Source organism: Schistocerca cancellata, chromosome 1 (genome assembly GCF_023864275.1).
Source record: "Schistocerca cancellata isolate TAMUIC-IGC-003103 chromosome 1, iqSchCanc2.1, whole genome shotgun sequence".
Lineage (NCBI taxonomy): Eukaryota > Metazoa > Arthropoda > Insecta > Orthoptera > Acrididae > Schistocerca > Schistocerca cancellata.
The window spans coordinates 27,254,664-27,273,069 of NC_064626.1; the positions used below are offsets into that span (position 1 = coordinate 27,254,664).

Below are 18,406 nucleotides of genomic sequence, written 5' to 3' on the forward strand. Positions count from 1 at the left end.
GACGTACAGTGCAAGCTGGGTTTCACACGATCGTCTCTTTCGAAACCCATGCTGATTCTTACAGAGTAGATTTCTAGTCTCCAGAAAAGTCATTATACTCGAACATAATACGTGTTCCAAAATTCTACAACTGATAGATGTTAGAGATACAGGTCTATAGTTCTGCACATCTGTTTGATGTCCCTTCTTGAAAATGTGGATGACTTGTGCCCTTATCCAATCCTTTGGAATTCTATGCTCTTCTAGAGACCTACTGTACACCGCTGCAAGAAGGGGAGGCAAGTTCCTTCGCGTACTCTGTGTAAAATGAAACTGGTATCCCATGAGGTCCAGCAGCCTTTCCTCTTCTGAGCGATTTTAATTGTTTCTCTATTCCTCTGTCGTCTATTTCAATACCTACCATTTTGTCGTCTGTGTGGCAATCTAGAGAAGGAACTACAGTGCAGTCTTCCTCTGTGAAACAGCTTTGGAAAAAGGCATTTAGTATTTCAGCAATTAGTCTGTCATCCTGTGTTTCAATACCATTTTGGTCACAGAGTAACTGGACATTCTGTTTTGATCCACCTACTGCTTTGACATAAGACCAAAATTTCTTAGGATTTTCTGCCAAGTCAGTACATAGAACTTTACTTTCAAATTCATTGAATGCCTCTCGCATAGCCCTCCTCACACTACATTTGGCTTCATGTAATTTTTGTTTGTCTGCAAGGCTTTGGCTATGTTTATGTTTGCTATGAAGTTCCCTTTGCTTCTGCAGCAGTTTTCTAACTTGGTTGTTGTACCATGGTGGCTCTTTTCTGTCTCTTACGATCTTGCTTGTCACATACTCATCTAACACATATTGTACGACGGTTTTGAACTTTGTCCACCAATCCTCAACACTATGTGTACTTGATACAAAACTTTTGTGTTGAGCCATCAAGTACTCTGAAATCTGCTTTTAGTCACTTTTGCTAAGCAGAAAAATCTTCCTACATCTTTTAATATCTGTATTTACAGCTAAAATCATTGATGTAGTTACCACTTCATGATCGCCGGTTCCCTGTTCTGTGTTAACTGTTTCAAATAGTTTGGGTCTGTTTATCACCAGAAGGTCTAATGTTATCAACATGAGTCGGTTCTCTGTTTAACTTCTCAAGGTAGTTTTCAGATAAAGCACTTTAAAAAATTTCACTGGATTCTTTGTTCCTGCCATCCGTTATGAACATTAGAGTCTCCCAGTCTGTATCTGGTAAATTAAAATCTGCACCCAAAACTATAACATGTTCTTCAGGTGCTCAGCCACAACAGCTCCTGAGCTAGGGGGCCTATAGAGACATCCAATTACCATGTCTGAGCCTGCTTTATCCATGACCTTCACCCAAATTATTTCACATTACGGAACTCCGTCAATCTCCTTCGATACTATTGGACTTCTCATCATGCCTCCCCCTTTACTGTCTAGCCTGTCTCTGCGGTATACAGTCCAATCTGAGTTTAGAATTTCATTACTGTTTACGTCTGGTTTCAGCCAACTTTCTGTCCCTTGTACTATGTGGGCATTGTGACCATTTATTAATGACAGCAGTTCTGGGACCCTTCTATAGACACTCCTGCAGTTTACAATTAGCAGATTAATATTGTTATTCCCTGTTGCATTTTGCCTACTCCTACGTTGCCACATCTCAGGAGGCATCTTGTCGGGCCTAGGGAGGGAAATCTCTAACCTAAATACCCCAGATGTGCACTCCACCTGTAGTCCGCTACCCGTGTGGCCACTTCATGAGTGTAGTGCATGCCTGACCTATTCTCCACCCGATATCGGACGTCGAGAAATTTGCACCCCAGATCTCTGCAGAATCATCTGAATCTTTGGTTTTAGCCTTGCACTCAGCTCCAAACCAGAGGTCCGCGATCAGTTCTGGGACCGACACTACAAATAGTTAGCTCAGATTCCACCCCGTGAGCGAGGCTTTCCACCTTCACGATCTCCGCCAACTGCCTGTATGAACTGAGGATGACCTCTGAACCCAGACGGCAGGAGTCATTGGTGTCAACATGAGCAACAATTTGCAGTCAGGTGCACCCACTGCTCTCTATCACCGCCAGCAGAGCCTCCTCCACATCTCAGATGAGGCCCCCCCGGCAAGCAGACAGTGAACACTGGCCTTCTTCCCTGACCTTTCCGCTATTTCCCTAAGGGGCTCCATCACCTGCCTAACGTTGGAGCTCCCAATCACTAATAAACCCCTCCCCCCGTGTGCCTGCTCAGACCTTGCTGAAGGAGCGGCCACATGTCCACTCACAGGCAGAGCGGGTGATGCCACACGGCCAGCCTCCACATTGACCCTCCGCCTCGTGCGCCATGAACACCGCTGAACCTGCCACTCCCCTTGGGGAGAGGATGGCCCAACCGTGCCCGGTACCTGTGAAGATGTCTTGACAGCAGTGACAATGGGTGAAGCATGTAACACCTGTGGTGTACCATGCAATGCACCAGACTCCCCACTGCTGCTACACTCAGAGGCAGCAGCCTGAAGATGGCTGACCATTGCTATCAACACATTCAGCTGTTTGCGAACAGTGGCCAGCTCCTCCTGCGTCCATACACAGCAGTCGCACATCCTATCCATCATAAGAAATCAATTTACTGTAGAGAGTTAATCAACTTTTAACTAGACTGCTAATTCACTAAAGGTGGCTGACATTTGACTAAACTGTTGTTACTATACACTTCTTGTAGAAAACAATGAAAATAGCACTACCTGTCTCTGGACTGTATTCAAAACAAGGACTAGCACTACTGGCACTGTGGCTGACTAAAGGGACTCTCTCTGACTGTATTCAAAACAAACACGAAATCGTTGGGACACTATTAGTAGCACTCGTCAATTAAAGCTTCGTAAAAGCAAAAACACACAGAAGAAGTGACAAGTAAGAAAATTACAGTTAATACTTAAATTAATGTAGCTCACTGCACAGCAGACATGACACAGACGGCTGTTATGACAACACCAATCCGTCCAAATCATCAATTAGCAAGCACTCCCTTCTCATTGAATGTCCCAACCAGTTCTATTTCCTTTCTCTTAAAACCTTCAGCAGACATGTTCTCTTGCCAACCCTTTCCAGTACTCCTTCATTACTGACTCTTTCCATCCAGCTTATTCTCTCCATTCTCATCCACATCCGCATCTCAAATGCTTCTAACGTTTTTTCATTCTCTCGTCACAGTGTCAATGTTTCTGTCCTATATAGTGCCACACTCCAGACAAAACATTTGCCAAGCCTTTGCATTAGACCTTTATCTCATTTGCCAAATTTGCATTCCCAATTCTACATAACTAGCTCTGGAATCCCAGCTTTATTATGTACTGTGTACTTCCTGTATCTCCTAGAACCCCATATCATAATACATTTTATACTATACGCAAGAATAGAATCAAATGGCCCATGAAAGAACATAATTTTATATGGAAAATATTGAGGAGTGAACTATGCATCAAACAAATTTATTCAAGATAAGAACTCCATAACCAAGTCAGATACTATCTGAAGATAGGCTCATCCTGTCTATTAATGTCTGGATACAAAAAATAACTTTTCTTTGCTAATCTTCTCAATTCACCAGGCAGACCCAATGCCTATTTGTGTCCTTCAAATGGATCTGGTAGCTCATATCTCACTCCAGCTGACTTACAACCGATGTTCAGCTTTTTGTGGATGCACAGTGACCACTAAACTTCAGATTTAAATGAGTGTCTGGTGCATGTAGTGGGGGATTGGAATGTGTACAACATCTAAGAACCACAATTGTAAAAAACTTTCTCTACATCATGAGATGTGTCACCTAAATCCCTTCTTGGTTTCCTCCACTTCCATGAGATTCCCACTGAGTGACATCCTTCAGACACCCCCCACCTCCCACCTTCCACTTTACCGTATTTGTCTGATGTCTGGCAAATTCTTTTCTAGTCCTGTGTTATGATTATGGACTTCCCCTTTGCTATCTTGTTCTATCTTTTTCCTGATGACTGCTGGCCATTTTCTGTATATCCACAAGATACTCTCCCTGCAAGGCACGTTTTACACAATTTGCACACCAATAAGTTCATTAGTGAGGCATAGTGGACTACTCAGGTTTTTTTTCTTTTTTTTCTCTTCTGTATTATTTCATTGTGAGCTGCTGAATCAGGAAGTATTTGAAGCTGGTGCTTTTGGTCTCCTCTTGAGCGACTAAGGAGAGATGACATTGATAATTTCTATAGGCATGTCTGTTGTGACTAAAGTCTGACAGTGGTCTTTGCATTTTCACAAGGCTCCCTCCCCCCATTCCACCCATGCATTTTCCTTTTCCTCTTATTTACCCCTCATTGACCACACACAAGCACACACTAGAACAGAATGTCCTAGTAATTATTAAGACAAGAACTTTATAAAATTGAAACCATCAACAGCGGCATATTGTGTCACACAACATATTCATCTCCAGTGTAATTGTAAGATTTGATTATTTAAACTATGAATACATTTGAATCACATTTCAGACACACATTTCATTTTTAACCCATCAGCTGTATTACAGGTGCTCTACTTTTATTTTTCAGAATTATTTGTTAAAGAAATGAAATTATGTACATGTTTTATTTTTATCACAAATAAAATCATAACTAAGAAACAGTACACTGCTAAAAAGTACCATTACACAGCATGTGTTTTTGTGTTGTAGCAAATACCAGCAGCATCTTGGACCCAGAAACACTAAGAGAAGCTGGCATTAAAACGAGCAGAAGTGGTCGCCCGCTGCTCCGCTGTATGAAACACTGGCTAGGTAGTAACATTACACTCATTTACATCTCTTTGTTGATCATAAACAACTTAATGATAGATATTCAGAGTTACGTTACAGTTTCAACAAACATTATTCCTCAGATTCAAATTTTTGTTGACTTGGGGTAAGTGTTAAATACCTGTGGCTTTTGAAGCTGTAGTAAATGTCCTCATAGTAAATATTTCACTCTTCAGTGGAGTGTGCTCCGATATGAAAATTGGTGACAGATTAAAACTCTGTGGAGGACTCAGACTTGCACTGGGGACCTTTGCCTTTCATGTGCATGTGCTCTGCTAACTGAACTTCCCAATAAAAAGTCATTTGTGCCAATAAATGTCTTTCAGCAAGATATTTGTCTGTTTCTGTTAATCTCTCTCTCTCTCTCTCTCTCTCTCTCTCTCTCTCTCTCTCTCTCTCTCTCTCTCTCTCTCTCTCTCTCTCACACACACACACACACACACACACACACACACACACACACACACACACACACACACACACACACACACAAACGCAACTTGCACACACATCTGCAGTCTCAGAGAACTGGAACCACACTGCGAACAGCAGCGCCAGTGCATGATGGGAGTGGCAACTGGGTGGGGGCAAGGAGGAGGCTTTGGCGGGTAGGGGAAGGGATAGATAGTATGGTGAGAGTGGCAGACAGTGAAGTGTTGCAGTTTAGATGGAGGGTAGGAGAGAAGGTGCAGAGAGGGGAGGGGATAAGTAGCAGAAAGGAGAGGAACAAAAGAAATGAAAACATATTAAAAGGCTGGGTGTGGCGGTGAAATGACGGCTGTGTAGTGTAGTGCTGGGATGGGAACAGGGAGGAAGCTGGATGGGTGAGGACAGTGACTTCCCGCCACAGCCTCCTCATTGCCCCCACCCAGATGCCACTCCCATCATGCACTGGTGCTGCTGTTCGCAGTTTGGTTTCAGCTCTCTGAGACTGCAGATATATGTGCAAGTTGCGTTTATGCGCGTCTGCGCATGTGTGTGCGCGCAGGTGTGTGTGTGTGTGTGTGTGTGTGTGTGTGTGTGTGTGTGTGTGTGTGTGTTTTTGTGTGTTTTTGTGTGTGCGTGTGTGTTTTTGTGTGTGCGTGTGCTGCTGACAAAGGCCTTTTTGTCCGAAAGCTTTGATTGTGTGAATCTTTTTATTGTGCCTATCATGACTCAGCATCTCCGCCAGATGGTGAGTAGCAACTTTCCTTCACTTGTATTGTTATATATAATATTCATAGTACTAAAATAAATGTCTTTCAGAAACATTTTCCTCTGTTTCTGTTCACATTTTAACTATTCTTCATACATCTGTTCTTATACATAATTTTCTTGGTGCAGGTGAGGATTCTGCCTCATATATTGAGAAGAAGTTGAAGAGAATGAGACAAGAGTAGGAGAACATACTATACAGGTATGAAGTAGATTATTAAAACATCCTTAAAGTCATGCAAAGTAATTTGGCCACAAAATTTGTTTGAAGCAGAAGTTCTCATTAATCTGTCCAACTCTCAAAGCTCTCTTTCTCTGGATTTAATTTCAGGATTGTACCTTGATTTTTGGATCTGCTCAGTATCATAGACATGCAAGAACTGTTTCCATTTTACACTAGTAAAGTTGTGCATTATCAGAAATGATTGCTTCTGCATTGCCAACATGTGGAGTGTATTATTTAATAATTTGTAATGTTGTCACTGTACTAGTGGCACTTTCCAAGATATGTAAGTTGACCTATTTTGAAAATAGCTCTCATATTGCAAAAATGTGTTTAACACCTGCACAGCCCCAGGGAAGGGGCCCATTTAAAGTCAATGGCAAGGGTTTGTAGGGGTTTCTTGGCAATGATTAGGTGTAGCTCATATTTGAAGCCATGGTTCAAAGGTCTAACGTTTTGACAGACTAGGCATTTATGGATAATCCATTATACTCTCCTTTGGAGGAAAGGAAAATAGCAGTAGACCTTGATTTTTGCCTGCACATTTGGCCACTCCAAGATCGCCAGTGCAATGAAGAAGAAAGCTTAACAGTTGGTGGTCACAATATGATTTGGTGTGATTACCAACAAAACAATGATGGAATTTCCTAAAAATGAACATAATTGTGAGAACTTCTAATTCAGTGGCTGTGTAGGCTCATTAGCAAATGGTATTGTACAGACAGATCATCTATTGTAAATATGTATGATTTTGAAGAGAGAATCTCCCAACCTGGTGAATGAAGCACCAGTTGTCAAACAAAAATCCTGATAAATATCCAGTTTGTACAACAATTGTGAATTAGCTAGCACATCTTTGATCTTGATGAAAGCAGATTGGCACGCTTCTGACAAAATTTATGATATGTTTGTGTAGTAAGTTTAGTAATGGTTCTGCATTTATTAATTGGCCTGGGATGAAATTACACTAGAAGTTGGCTGAGATACTGGAAATTAATGAACTGTTTGTATTTTTGTTGCAGTTAGGATACCTTGAGGCATAATAATGTGCCCCAAGAAATTTATTCTTTCACTACCGAATGGCAGTCAACAAATCTTCCACATATAAAGTAATTCTTTTATGAATTACAGGCCTAATACATAGTCTTATGCTGCTGTAATCACAGCACCACTCACATTGAGAGTAAATGACGTCATTCTAAACCGGTCGCTATGACCTGTAAAAATAAAAGCAGGTTACTTTAGAGAGGCTCTGTCTAGAAGTTTCTGTCAGTATGACACTTAAAATAATGGAAATGAAGTATGTGATCCCTTTGATGTTGATGAAAATTTTCTGGTCAGATTCTCACAGGATGATTATTTTATTAATTTCCCTTGTGGGCAATACCAGCTTAATACTTTTCCCAGCCCTAGCTGCAGATAACAAGAGGTTAGAAAATTGACTGTTTGATCACTTCCAGTCTATTATTACACTGGTCAACACTCATTTTCTTGCCAAGGATATTTCAGTGGCTTTAGGATGAGTTAGTGGTGCTGAGGACGAATATAGCAGCCATTTATGCAGTTTGGCTCTAGTTTTTGAGATAATGCATGATTTATTCAAAAAATTAGAAAAAATTGCTAATACTGAACTCGAGTGCTACAAACTACAATGAAAAAAGAAAATAATCTTTATAAATAGCTTCTATGAAAACCTGATAGGCGTTTGTCCATGTATTAAACATAATTGAAAAGTTTCTCTATAAGTACATCATTCTCCGTCCATGACGAACCTCTTCCTGCATGCTTTCCTTTTATAGGTCTCTTCAGAACAGTCACGTTGCAGATTCCAGCAATAATCTGCCATCATATGCCTGTCCCATCTTCCTTTATATCTTTCCTCTATTCCTTTCATATCTTGATGGAACTGCTCTCCTTGTTCCTCACTGAAATCACCTAGATTATGAGGAAATCGATCCAAGGGGCTGTGAAGGAAGTGCAATTTTATGCTCATGTTAGCTCCTAAGTTTTGAAAGTTAGTGAGCATGTTTTTGACCAGTTCCTCGTAATTGTGAGCTTTATGATTGCCCAAAAAACATTTTACAACAGCGACAAAACTGTTCCAGGCGTGGGTAATGTTGTGAAGGTTGGTACAGGAACTTCGTTGCTGTGCACCACCGGTCTTCTTGCTGACTCCAAATCGGGATATTCCCACTTTCATTTTTTGAACCTATTAAAACCTTTCACATTAACAATGCAAAAATAGCAATCATCTGTATGGTTCTTCTGCTCTCGCCATACCATAGGCACTCCGAAGTTTAAGCTTTTCCTTTTTCGTTTTGTCCACTGCCGTAAGCACTCCACACAGCATTTACAAACTTTATGGGGTGCCCACACCTTGTCTTGATCTCCAAGTTTAATTCCAAAATATGCCAGATACGCTTCCTTCACAAAAGGGGTGATATTCTTCCTGTTCTGTTGAAGAACGTATTCACCACAAATGTAGCAGAACTCATCTGGATGGTTCACGCAAAGACGGCGTGAAGAACTCATGTTTTCCTAAAACAAAATTGCACAAATACTACATATTATGCAGAACTTTCTTGTATTTGCATGTCAATCACATCCAACAAACATCATTAATTGTTTTGTGTGAAATGAATACTCACCTCTTATTTGCTACGTCACGATGAAAAGGTTCTATCTCCTTGAAGCTGCACTGCACATGTGTGTGACTTTCGACCATCACCATTTTTCTTGTTTACACTGAACGCTACCTATTGGCTGTTGCGGGGATTACCTCGGCCAACAAATGAATGTCGAGTACCGCCGAATTCAAATCTGCACAACCCTCAATATCTTCAACACACGCACCGCACAACGGGACTGAACACGTGCTGACAGTGTGATGTTTGCATAATGTAATCCTCAACCACACAGATGCACTCCCTGAGCACAATTGTTTAATAAAGATAGTACAATATCACTAATTAAAAAACAGGTAGCAAATACATTACACCATATATGGACCCTGCAGTCGATATTATCCACATGAAACTCTCATTTCCACAAATAACCTATATCTCAAAAACCAGAGCCAATTTGGAAAACGTACAAATATACTCGGAATGAGTATCATAACAGTATCCCATTTTCGTTCAAACTTCCCTGGCAACGAAAAAAAAAATTTATTTTGTAGAGCTGTGTTATCTGTACGTCTTTTGCTACAGCTGTCCATTTCAAACAAGGAATGGGCAGAAAGGTAGATAGAATGGTTCACATGGTACTGATGACACTACTTTTTCATCAGATACCTGAGCTCATTTCCCTGAAATATTAACTAAACATTTTCTCTGAATTTTCGTTAAATACTGAGATTCTCTAAACTTCAATTTAATATGCAGTTCAGTTTTCAGTTGAGTCAGTATTTTGGAATGCTGGTGTCATGATTTTTTATATTCTGTGTCAGTGAACTCTGATTTGATCACCTGGAAATTTTTTCCATAGCCTCGATGAGATGAGATTGTGCTTTACATTTATTAACATAATATATCATGTCCCCATTTAGGCATCTACTATAACCTTCTTTTCACACAAGAAATGAATATCTATTAGGCAGTCCATGAATAATGCATTTACTCTGAGCGACATGCCTATCATTTCTACATTCCTTAGCACCAGCAGAACACAGATCTCCCATTTAATTATCTGAAATTTTGTGCTGTGCCTATAGCTACTATGATCCTACAACAAATTGGGCTGGTTAATCATCAGACAAAATTTTCCAAAGATGCCTTAGGAAATAACACTTGCTGCATCACCCATGCCTCTTGTCACCTTAGCAGGTATGTCTCCCACCACAGCTTGTATAGCAGCCTGCAACAGAGTTTTCGATAGTCTGATAGTATATGTTGCCATTGGGTAGATAAAGATCTACTCACCAAGCAGTGACAGGAGAACTCGCATAGAAAAAAAGGTTTTACTTATGCAAATGTTTGAAGATAGTGGGTCCTTCTGGTAGAAGGGTTGAAAGAGAAGGGAGAGCGATGAAGGGAAAGTAACTGGAGAAGTTTAGGAAAAGGGGTAGAGTTCAGAAAAGTCACTTAGAGCCCTGGGTTAGGGGAGACATACCAGACAGGATGAGAAGGAAAGACTGGTTGTTTGGGACTGAACCAGATGAGATTTGAAAACCTGAGAGCTTTGACGTGGAAAATAGTGTCTTATGCAAGAAAGAGCTTACTGCTGAAACCTCATGCATGAGTTAATAAGAGTAAAAAGCTGAGTGCATTGTATATAACAGAGGGGATGCTGTAGTAGATTAAAGTCAGGTGGGTGGCAAGAATTGAGGACATAATGTTAGTTCCCACCACAGTCTGCTGACAAACTGGTGTCTGGGGGAAGAATCCAAATGGCAAATGTGGTGAAACGTGTACTGAAATCACAACAGATGTTGTAGAGCATGCTATGCATCACAGTATTGTGTGTGGCTGATATACAACCTCTGCCTATGCCCTTTCATCATAACTGACAAATTGATGCTGGTCATGCCGTCATAAAAGGCCAGTATGTACACAACAACTGGTATATGATGATTTGTTTCACAGGTAGCTATCCATTTGATAGTAAATGTTTTGCCAGTTACAAGGCTAGTATAGTTTGTGGCTGGAGGGTGCATAGGGCAAGTCTTGAAGCAAGGACAGTCCCAGTCATAGGAGCTATAGGGTAGAGAAATGGATGCAGAATGAGCATAGTGTCTGACAAGGATATTACAGAGACTTGGAGGGTGACAAGAAGCTGTTCTAGGTGCAGGAGGCAAAATCGGACAGAATGGATCTCATTTCAGGGCATGATTTTAGGAAGTCATGGCCTTGTCAAAGTGGCTGATTAATAAATCCAAGATGAGGATAATACTGAGTGACAAGTGGTGTGCTACAAAGCTGTTTTTTGAGGGATCAGCAGCACCAGGATTGGATGTGATGGCCTGGGAAATCTGCTTTTTAACTAGACTTGTGGGGTAATTAAATCCAGTGAAGGCTGAGGTGGTGGTGGTGGTGGTGGTGGTGGTGGTGGTGGTGGTGGTGGTGGTGGTGGTGGTGGTGGTGTACAAAGTGTCTGCATCTGATAAATATATTTGCCTTGAATGCCACGGCTGTATGGAAGGAAACATTTGCCATGGAATGGATGGCAACTGACAAAACGAAAGTACTGTTGTTAGTAGTTCAGTGTGGATAGATGTCTGTATCTGGTCATTGGTGATGATCAGATCAACATCAAGGAGAGTGGTACAGGATTTGGAATAGGAACATGTGAAATTTAATTGGGAGACAGTACTCTGAGGTTCCAGGAATTTTAACAGGTCAGCCTCACTATGAGCCCATATGGCAAATATGTCATAAATGTATATAAAGAAAACCAGGGGTTGGAGGTTTACTGATTGCAGGAAAGCACCATCCAATCTATCCATGAAAGGTTAGCATAAGTAGTAGACATCCTGGTTCCTATGGCCATACCCTTAATCTGATTGTCTGTTTTCTCCTCGGACATGAAGTAGTTGCTGGTAAGTGTAAAGTTGATTAAGGTGAGAAGGAAGCATGTCATAGGTTTGGAATCGGGTAGGCTCTGACTAAGGAAATGTTCAGGAGCAGACCGACCATGCACATGGGGGATGTTTGTATAGAGAAAGATGGCATTAGTGGTGACAAGTAAGGTGTGTGTGTGAGGTGGAATGGGCACAGATGTCAGATGATCTAGGATTTGTTGATGTCGTTAATGTAGGATGAAAGCCTTTGTACTATGGGTTGCAGCTACTGATTGACTAATTCAGAAATATGTTCAGTGAGTGCTTTGAGGCCAGAAGGTATAGGATAGCCAGGATGATTGGCTTTGTGGATCTAAGGAAGGAGGTAAAATGTGGGTGTGCATGGTTTGGTTGGGCTAAGAAAATATATGGATTGACATATTGGTCCCTGTGAGGAGCCTGAGATTTTAACAAGGAACTGCAGGTTATTTTGAATCACAGGGACAGGTTCTTAGATGGCAGATACTGTATGTAGAGTTGCCAGACATGTGGCATAGACCTTCAGTAACATACTCCTGTCAGTCAAGTACCATAGTGGTAGATCCTTTGTTGTGAGGATAATGATGGAGTTATCAGCTTTTAGAGGACACACAACATGGAGTTCTGCAGAGAACAGGTTAAGGTCATGTTGTACGGACCTCAGGAAGTGTTGTGGAGCAATCCTGGATGTGAGGAATTCTTGTAAGGCTGATGAGGAATGATTTTGAGTTAGTGGTTGTGGATTGATTTGGGACTGTTGTCTCAACTGTTCAAGGCAGTGTTCAATGATAGATTTGCTATTGGAAATGTTTTAGGACTGGCTTTCAAAGTGATATTTCCAATTGACATTATGTGTGAGGGAAAGCAGGTTCTTCACCATAGCAACATGATTAAATGCAGGTTTAGGGCTGAAAGTTAGGCACTTTGATAATAAATGTAATTCAGGAGGGGAGGGTGCTTTAGATGAGAGACTCAGAATACTGTACTGTTGCGACTGGTTGTCACAATTGGGTTATTGTAGGCCTAAGAGGCAATGGTGAAGTGTGTGAGATGTTAAGGAGGTTAGCCAAGCTCAGTTTGTAGGAGAGGAGTAGTGGTTGATGGTGTCACAGTTTATCGAGCTGCAGAGGGACAGGAGGGGGAACACAACTGTTGTGGTTTAGGAGGAGGAGGGATAGCAATTGGAGTTGAACACTGGCATGTTGTTGCAGTTTGAAGTTGGCTTGGCAGATAACACCATGGAAGGAAACATGAATGGCAGATAACTGCAGGATTTTGTAGAAGGAAAGAAATTTGGTGGAGTGGAAATTGGCAGATGAGGCACACAGTTAACAGATAAGCCAGGTAAGTGCAAGAGGTTGCTTTATATGAAGAGGCTGGTGTAGAGAATGATTACATCCAGAATCAGGGACTTTCAATGTTAGGCCTTAGGACCTTAGTTTCGATAGTGCATTTTGAAAAGAAGTGATGTAATATACACTCCTGGAAATTGAAATAAGAACACCGTGAATTCATTGTCCCAGGAAGGGGAAACTTTATTGACACATTCCTGGGGTCAGATACATCACATGATCACACTGACAGAACCACAGGCACATAGACACAGGCAACAGAGCATGCACAATGTCGGCACTAGTACAGTGTATATCCACCTTTCGCAGCAAGCAGGCTGCTATTCTCCCATGGAGACGATCGTAGAGATACTGGATGTAGTCCTGTGAAAAGGCTTGCCATGCCATTTCCACCTGGTGCCTCAGTTGGACCAGCGTTCATGCTGGACGTGCAGACCACGTGAGACGACGCTTCATCCAGTCCCAAACATGCTCAATGGGGGACAGATCCGGAGATCTTGCTGGCCAGGGTAGTTGACTTACACCTTCTAGAGCACGTTGGGTGGCACGGGATACATGCGGACGTGCATTGTCCTGTTGGAACAGCAAGTTCCCTTGCCAGTCTAGGAATGGTAGAACGATGGGTTCGATGACGGTTTGGATGTACCGTGCACTATTCAGTGTCCCCTTGACGATCACCAGTGGTGTACGGCCAGTGTAGGAGATCGCTCCCCACACCATGATGCCGGGTGTTGGCCCTGTGGGCCTCGGTCGTATGCAGTCCTGATTGTGGCGCTCACCTGCACGGCGCCAAACACGCATACGACCATCAATGGCACCAAGGCAGAAGCGACTCTCATTGCTAAAGACGACACATCTCCATTCGTCCCTCCATTCACGCCTGTCGCGACACCACTGGAGGCGGGCTGCACAATGTTGGGGCATGAGCGGAAGACGGCCTAACGGTGTGCGGGACCGTAGCCCAGCTTCATGGAGACGGTTGCGAATGGTCCTCGCCGATACCCCAGGAGCAACAGTGTCCCTAATTTGCTGGGAAGTGGTGGTGCGGTCCCCTACGGCACTGCGTAGGATCCTACGGTCTTGGCGTGCATCCGTGCGTCGCTGCGGTCCAGTCCCAGGTCGACGGGCACGTGCACCTTCCGCCGACCGCTGGCGACAACATCGATGTACTGTGGAGACCTCACGCCCCATGTGTTGAGCAATTCGGCGGTACGTCCACCGGGCCTCCCGCATGCCCACTATACGCCCTCGCTCAAAGTCCGGCAACTGCACATGCGGTTCACGTCCACGGTGTCGCGGCATGCTACCAGTGTTAAAGACTGTGATGGAGCTCTGTATGCCATGGCAAACTGGGTGGCACTGATGGCGGCGGTGCACAAACGCTGTGCAGCTAGCGCCATTCGACGGCCAACACCGCAGTTCCTGGTTTGTCCGCTGTGCTGTGCGTGTGATCATTGCTTGTACAGCCCTCTTGCAGTGTCTGGAGCAAGTATGGTGGGTCTGACACACCAGTGTCAATGTGTTCTTTTTTCCATTTCCAGGAGTGTACGAGGGGATTCACCATGGCAAGGTAGGCTATAGGGAGTGTTATAAATAATGAGATTGGCAAGGAAAGAGAAGCAGAGGGAGGAAAAAGATTGAAAAATGGAAGAACAAGGAAAAAATTTCTAAAAATTGGAAAAATTCGTACAAAACTTGCAAGAACAGATAATTGTTAACAAGAGGTAATGAGTGGATGAGAATTTCTCACAAGAAAAGTGGTATATGATGCAAAAAAGAATGTCTCCTTTCTATGCCAACCCCTTCATGTATTGTTTGGAGGGGGATTTCCTGGAATCCATAAGTCTTCAGACCGTGGTTTAGTTTACATACATTGATGACATGTTTGCTACTGGAATTGTGGTGAGACTGAACTGCTAAACTTCCTAGAATCTCTAAATGCTGTCTCCCAATTAAATTTCAAATTGTCCTATTCTCAGTACCATGCTACTTTACTTGATATTCATTTCATCCTCAACAAAGTCCAGCTACACACTTCTATCCACATTAATGTACTAACAAATGACAGACATTACACTTTGACAGTTGCTATCCTTCCCATGTTAAATGTTCCTTTCCATACAGCCTTGGAATTAAAGGCAAATATATTTGTTCAGATGCAGACTCTTTACAGCAGTACTCCACCATGCTCACATCTCAGCCTTGACTGGACATAAGTATTCCACCAGCCTGGTTCAAATGAAGATTTCCAAGGCCATCACATCCAATTATGGTACTATTGATCCTTCCGAAAAATAGCTGAAGGTCACATAACTTGTCACATAGTATTATCCTGGCCTTGAATGTATTTATCAGCTACTCTGACAAGACCATGACTTCCTAAAATCACACCCTGAAATGAGATCCATTCTATCTGAGATTTTTCCCACTGCATCTAGAATAGTTTCTGGTTGCCCTCCCAAGCTCTGAAATACCCTTGTGGGATGCCATGGTCATTCTGGACTCATCTCCTTGCCCTATGGCTCCTACCTCTGTGGCCATCCATGCTGCAAGACTTTCACTATGCATCCTCCTACCACTACCCATACTAGCCCTGTAACTGGCAAAACATATAATACCAAAGGGAAACACCTATGAAACAATGTCATATATTGGTTGCTGTGTAAACACTGTTTGGTTTCCTACATTGTCAAGAATATCATCAAGTGGCAGTTAAGATGAATGGGTATAGACAGAGGGTGTATACTCGCAACACACAATATCCTGCCACAGAGTATGCTCTGCAACATGACATTCATGATCATGGTGGCTGCTTCACTACACATGCTATTTGGATTCACCAGTTTCTCAGAATTCAACAGCTCTCAGGTTTTCAGATCTTGTCCAGTGCAGTCCCTAACAATCAGTATTTGCCTCTCATCCCATCCACTAATTCTCCCCTGACCCTGGCTTCTTACTGAGTTTTCTTAACTCTACTCCTTTTTCTAAACCTCTCCAGTTCCTTTCCCTTCTCCTTTCCCCTTTAACCCATCTGCTAGGAGGAGCCCTTGGAACCAAAACCTTGCATAAGTACAAGCTTTCTTTATATGTGTGTTCTCATGCTGCTGCTTAGCGAATAGATTGTCTATCTATCTGATTACATTATCTCGTGGAAAAACTGCTTATTTTCCTGGTTATAGTTTGTTGTCAGCAGAGTCAAATGAAGTTTTCGGAATATGGTACATACGGTTGGTTAATGTCTGCAGTAACATTTCTGCTCAGATTATCATTATCAACATTACTATTATTCACCTAACTAGGGTCTGCAGGGTAGTTAAATGGCTGGTATTGCCACTGTGGAGCACAATTCTTGTTTGCATATGCAAGATGAAATCTGTTATTAAGCTGCTTCTTTTTCTGTGATTGATGTGGTTTTGGTTATCTTAAGATTGTTATTGCGGGTCCCACATTATCATTCTGCTGATTGTTTTTATAATTTTCCATATTCTTCCTGTTTCTGTTTATTGTTGTTGTTGTTGTTGATATTAATACTACTACTACTACTATAATAATAATAATTTATTATTATTATTATTGACTTTTCTTTCTCAGACTTAAGTCTGGTTAAAAATGAAACGTGACGCGGACCTCGGTCAAGCGTGACTTCCTTGTAACTGTATGGTATGTTATATTGCATTTAGGAACTTTCGGGTAATTGAACATGTATCAATAATTACAGATTTTTGTAGTTGTATATATATATGTTTGGATGTAGCTGTATTGCATTGATGTACTGGTGGATATTGTGAGGTATGACTCCTGTAGTTGATAGTATAATTGGTATAATGTCAACTTTATCCTGATGCCACATGTCCTTGACTTCCTCAGCCAGTTGGATGTATTTTTCAATTTTTTCTCCTGTTTTCTTCTGTATAATTGTTGTGTTGGGTATGGATATTTCAATTAGTTGTGTTAATTTCTTCTTTTTATTGGTGAGTATGATGTCAGGTTTGTTATGTGGTGTTGTTTTATCTGTTATAATCGTTCTGTTCCAGTATAATTTGTATTCATCATTCTCCAGTACATTTTGTGGTGTGTACTTGTATGTGGGAACGTGTTGTTTTATTAGTTTATGTTTTATGGCAAGGTGTTGATGTATTATTTTTGCTACATTGTCATGTCTTCTGGGGTATTCAGTATTTGCTAGTATTGTACATCCGCTTGTGATGTGATCTACTGTTTCTATTTGTTGTTTGCAAAGTCTGCATTTATCTGTTGTGGTATTGGGATCTTTAATAATATGCTTGCTGTAATATCTGGTGTTTATTGTTTGATCCTGTATTGCGATCATGAATCCTTCCGTCTCACTGTATATATTGCCGTTTCTTAGCCATGTGTTGGATGCGTCTTGATCTATGTGTGGCTGTGTTAGATGATACGGGTGCTTGCCGTGTAGTGTTTTCTTTTTCCAGTTTACTTTCTTTGTATCTGTTGATGTTATGTGATCTAAAGGGTTGTAGAAGTGGTTATGAAATTGCAATGGTGTAGCTGATGTATTTATATGAGTGATTGCTTTGTGTATTTTGCTAGTTTCTGCTCGTTCTAGAAAGAATTTTCTTAAATTGTCTACCTGTCCATAATGTAGGTTTTTTATATCTATAAATCCCCTTCCACCTTCCTTTCTGCTTAATGTGAATCTTTCTGTTGCTGAATGTATGTGATGTATTCTATATTTGTGGCATTGTGATCGTGTAAGTGTATTGAGTGCTTCTAGGTCTGTGTCACTCCATTTCACTACTCCAAATGAGTAGGTCAATACTAGTATAGCATAAGTATTTATAGCTTTTGTCTTGTTTCTTGCTGTCAATTCTGTTTTCAGTATTTTTGTTAGTCTTTGTCTATATTTTTCTTTTAGTTCTTCTTTAACATTTGTATTATCTATTCCTATTTTTTGTCTGTATCCTAGGTATTTATAGGCATCTGTTTTTTCCATCGCTTCTATGCAGTCGCTGTGGTTATCCAATATGTAATCTTCTTGTTTAGTGTGTTTGCCCTTGACTATGCTGTTTTTCTTACATTTGTCTGTTCCAAAAGCCATATTTATATCATTGCTGTATACTTCTGTTATCTTTAGTAATTGGTTGAGTTGTTGATTTGTTGCTGCCAGTAGTTTTAGATCATCCATGTATAGCAAATGTGTGATTTTGTGTGGGTATGTTCCAGTAATATTGTATCCATAATTTGTATTATTTAGCATGTTGGATAGTGGGTTCAGAGCAAGACAGAACCAGAAA

At 41.4% G+C, this 18,406-nt stretch overlaps 1 protein-coding gene across 1 annotated transcript in view; it reads right to left on the minus strand.

Moving 5' to 3' along the window:
- Positions 1-8,736: 8,736 nt before the first annotated feature.
- Positions 8,737-18,406, minus strand: part of LOC126190464 (uncharacterized) — a 105,404-nt gene continuing 95,734 nt past the window's right edge. Inside the window, exon 3 of the mRNA XM_049931023.1 lies at positions 8,737-8,783. Coding sequence (XP_049786980.1) covers positions 8,737-8,783 — 47 coding nt within the window. The remainder of the gene's footprint in view (positions 8,784-18,406) is intronic.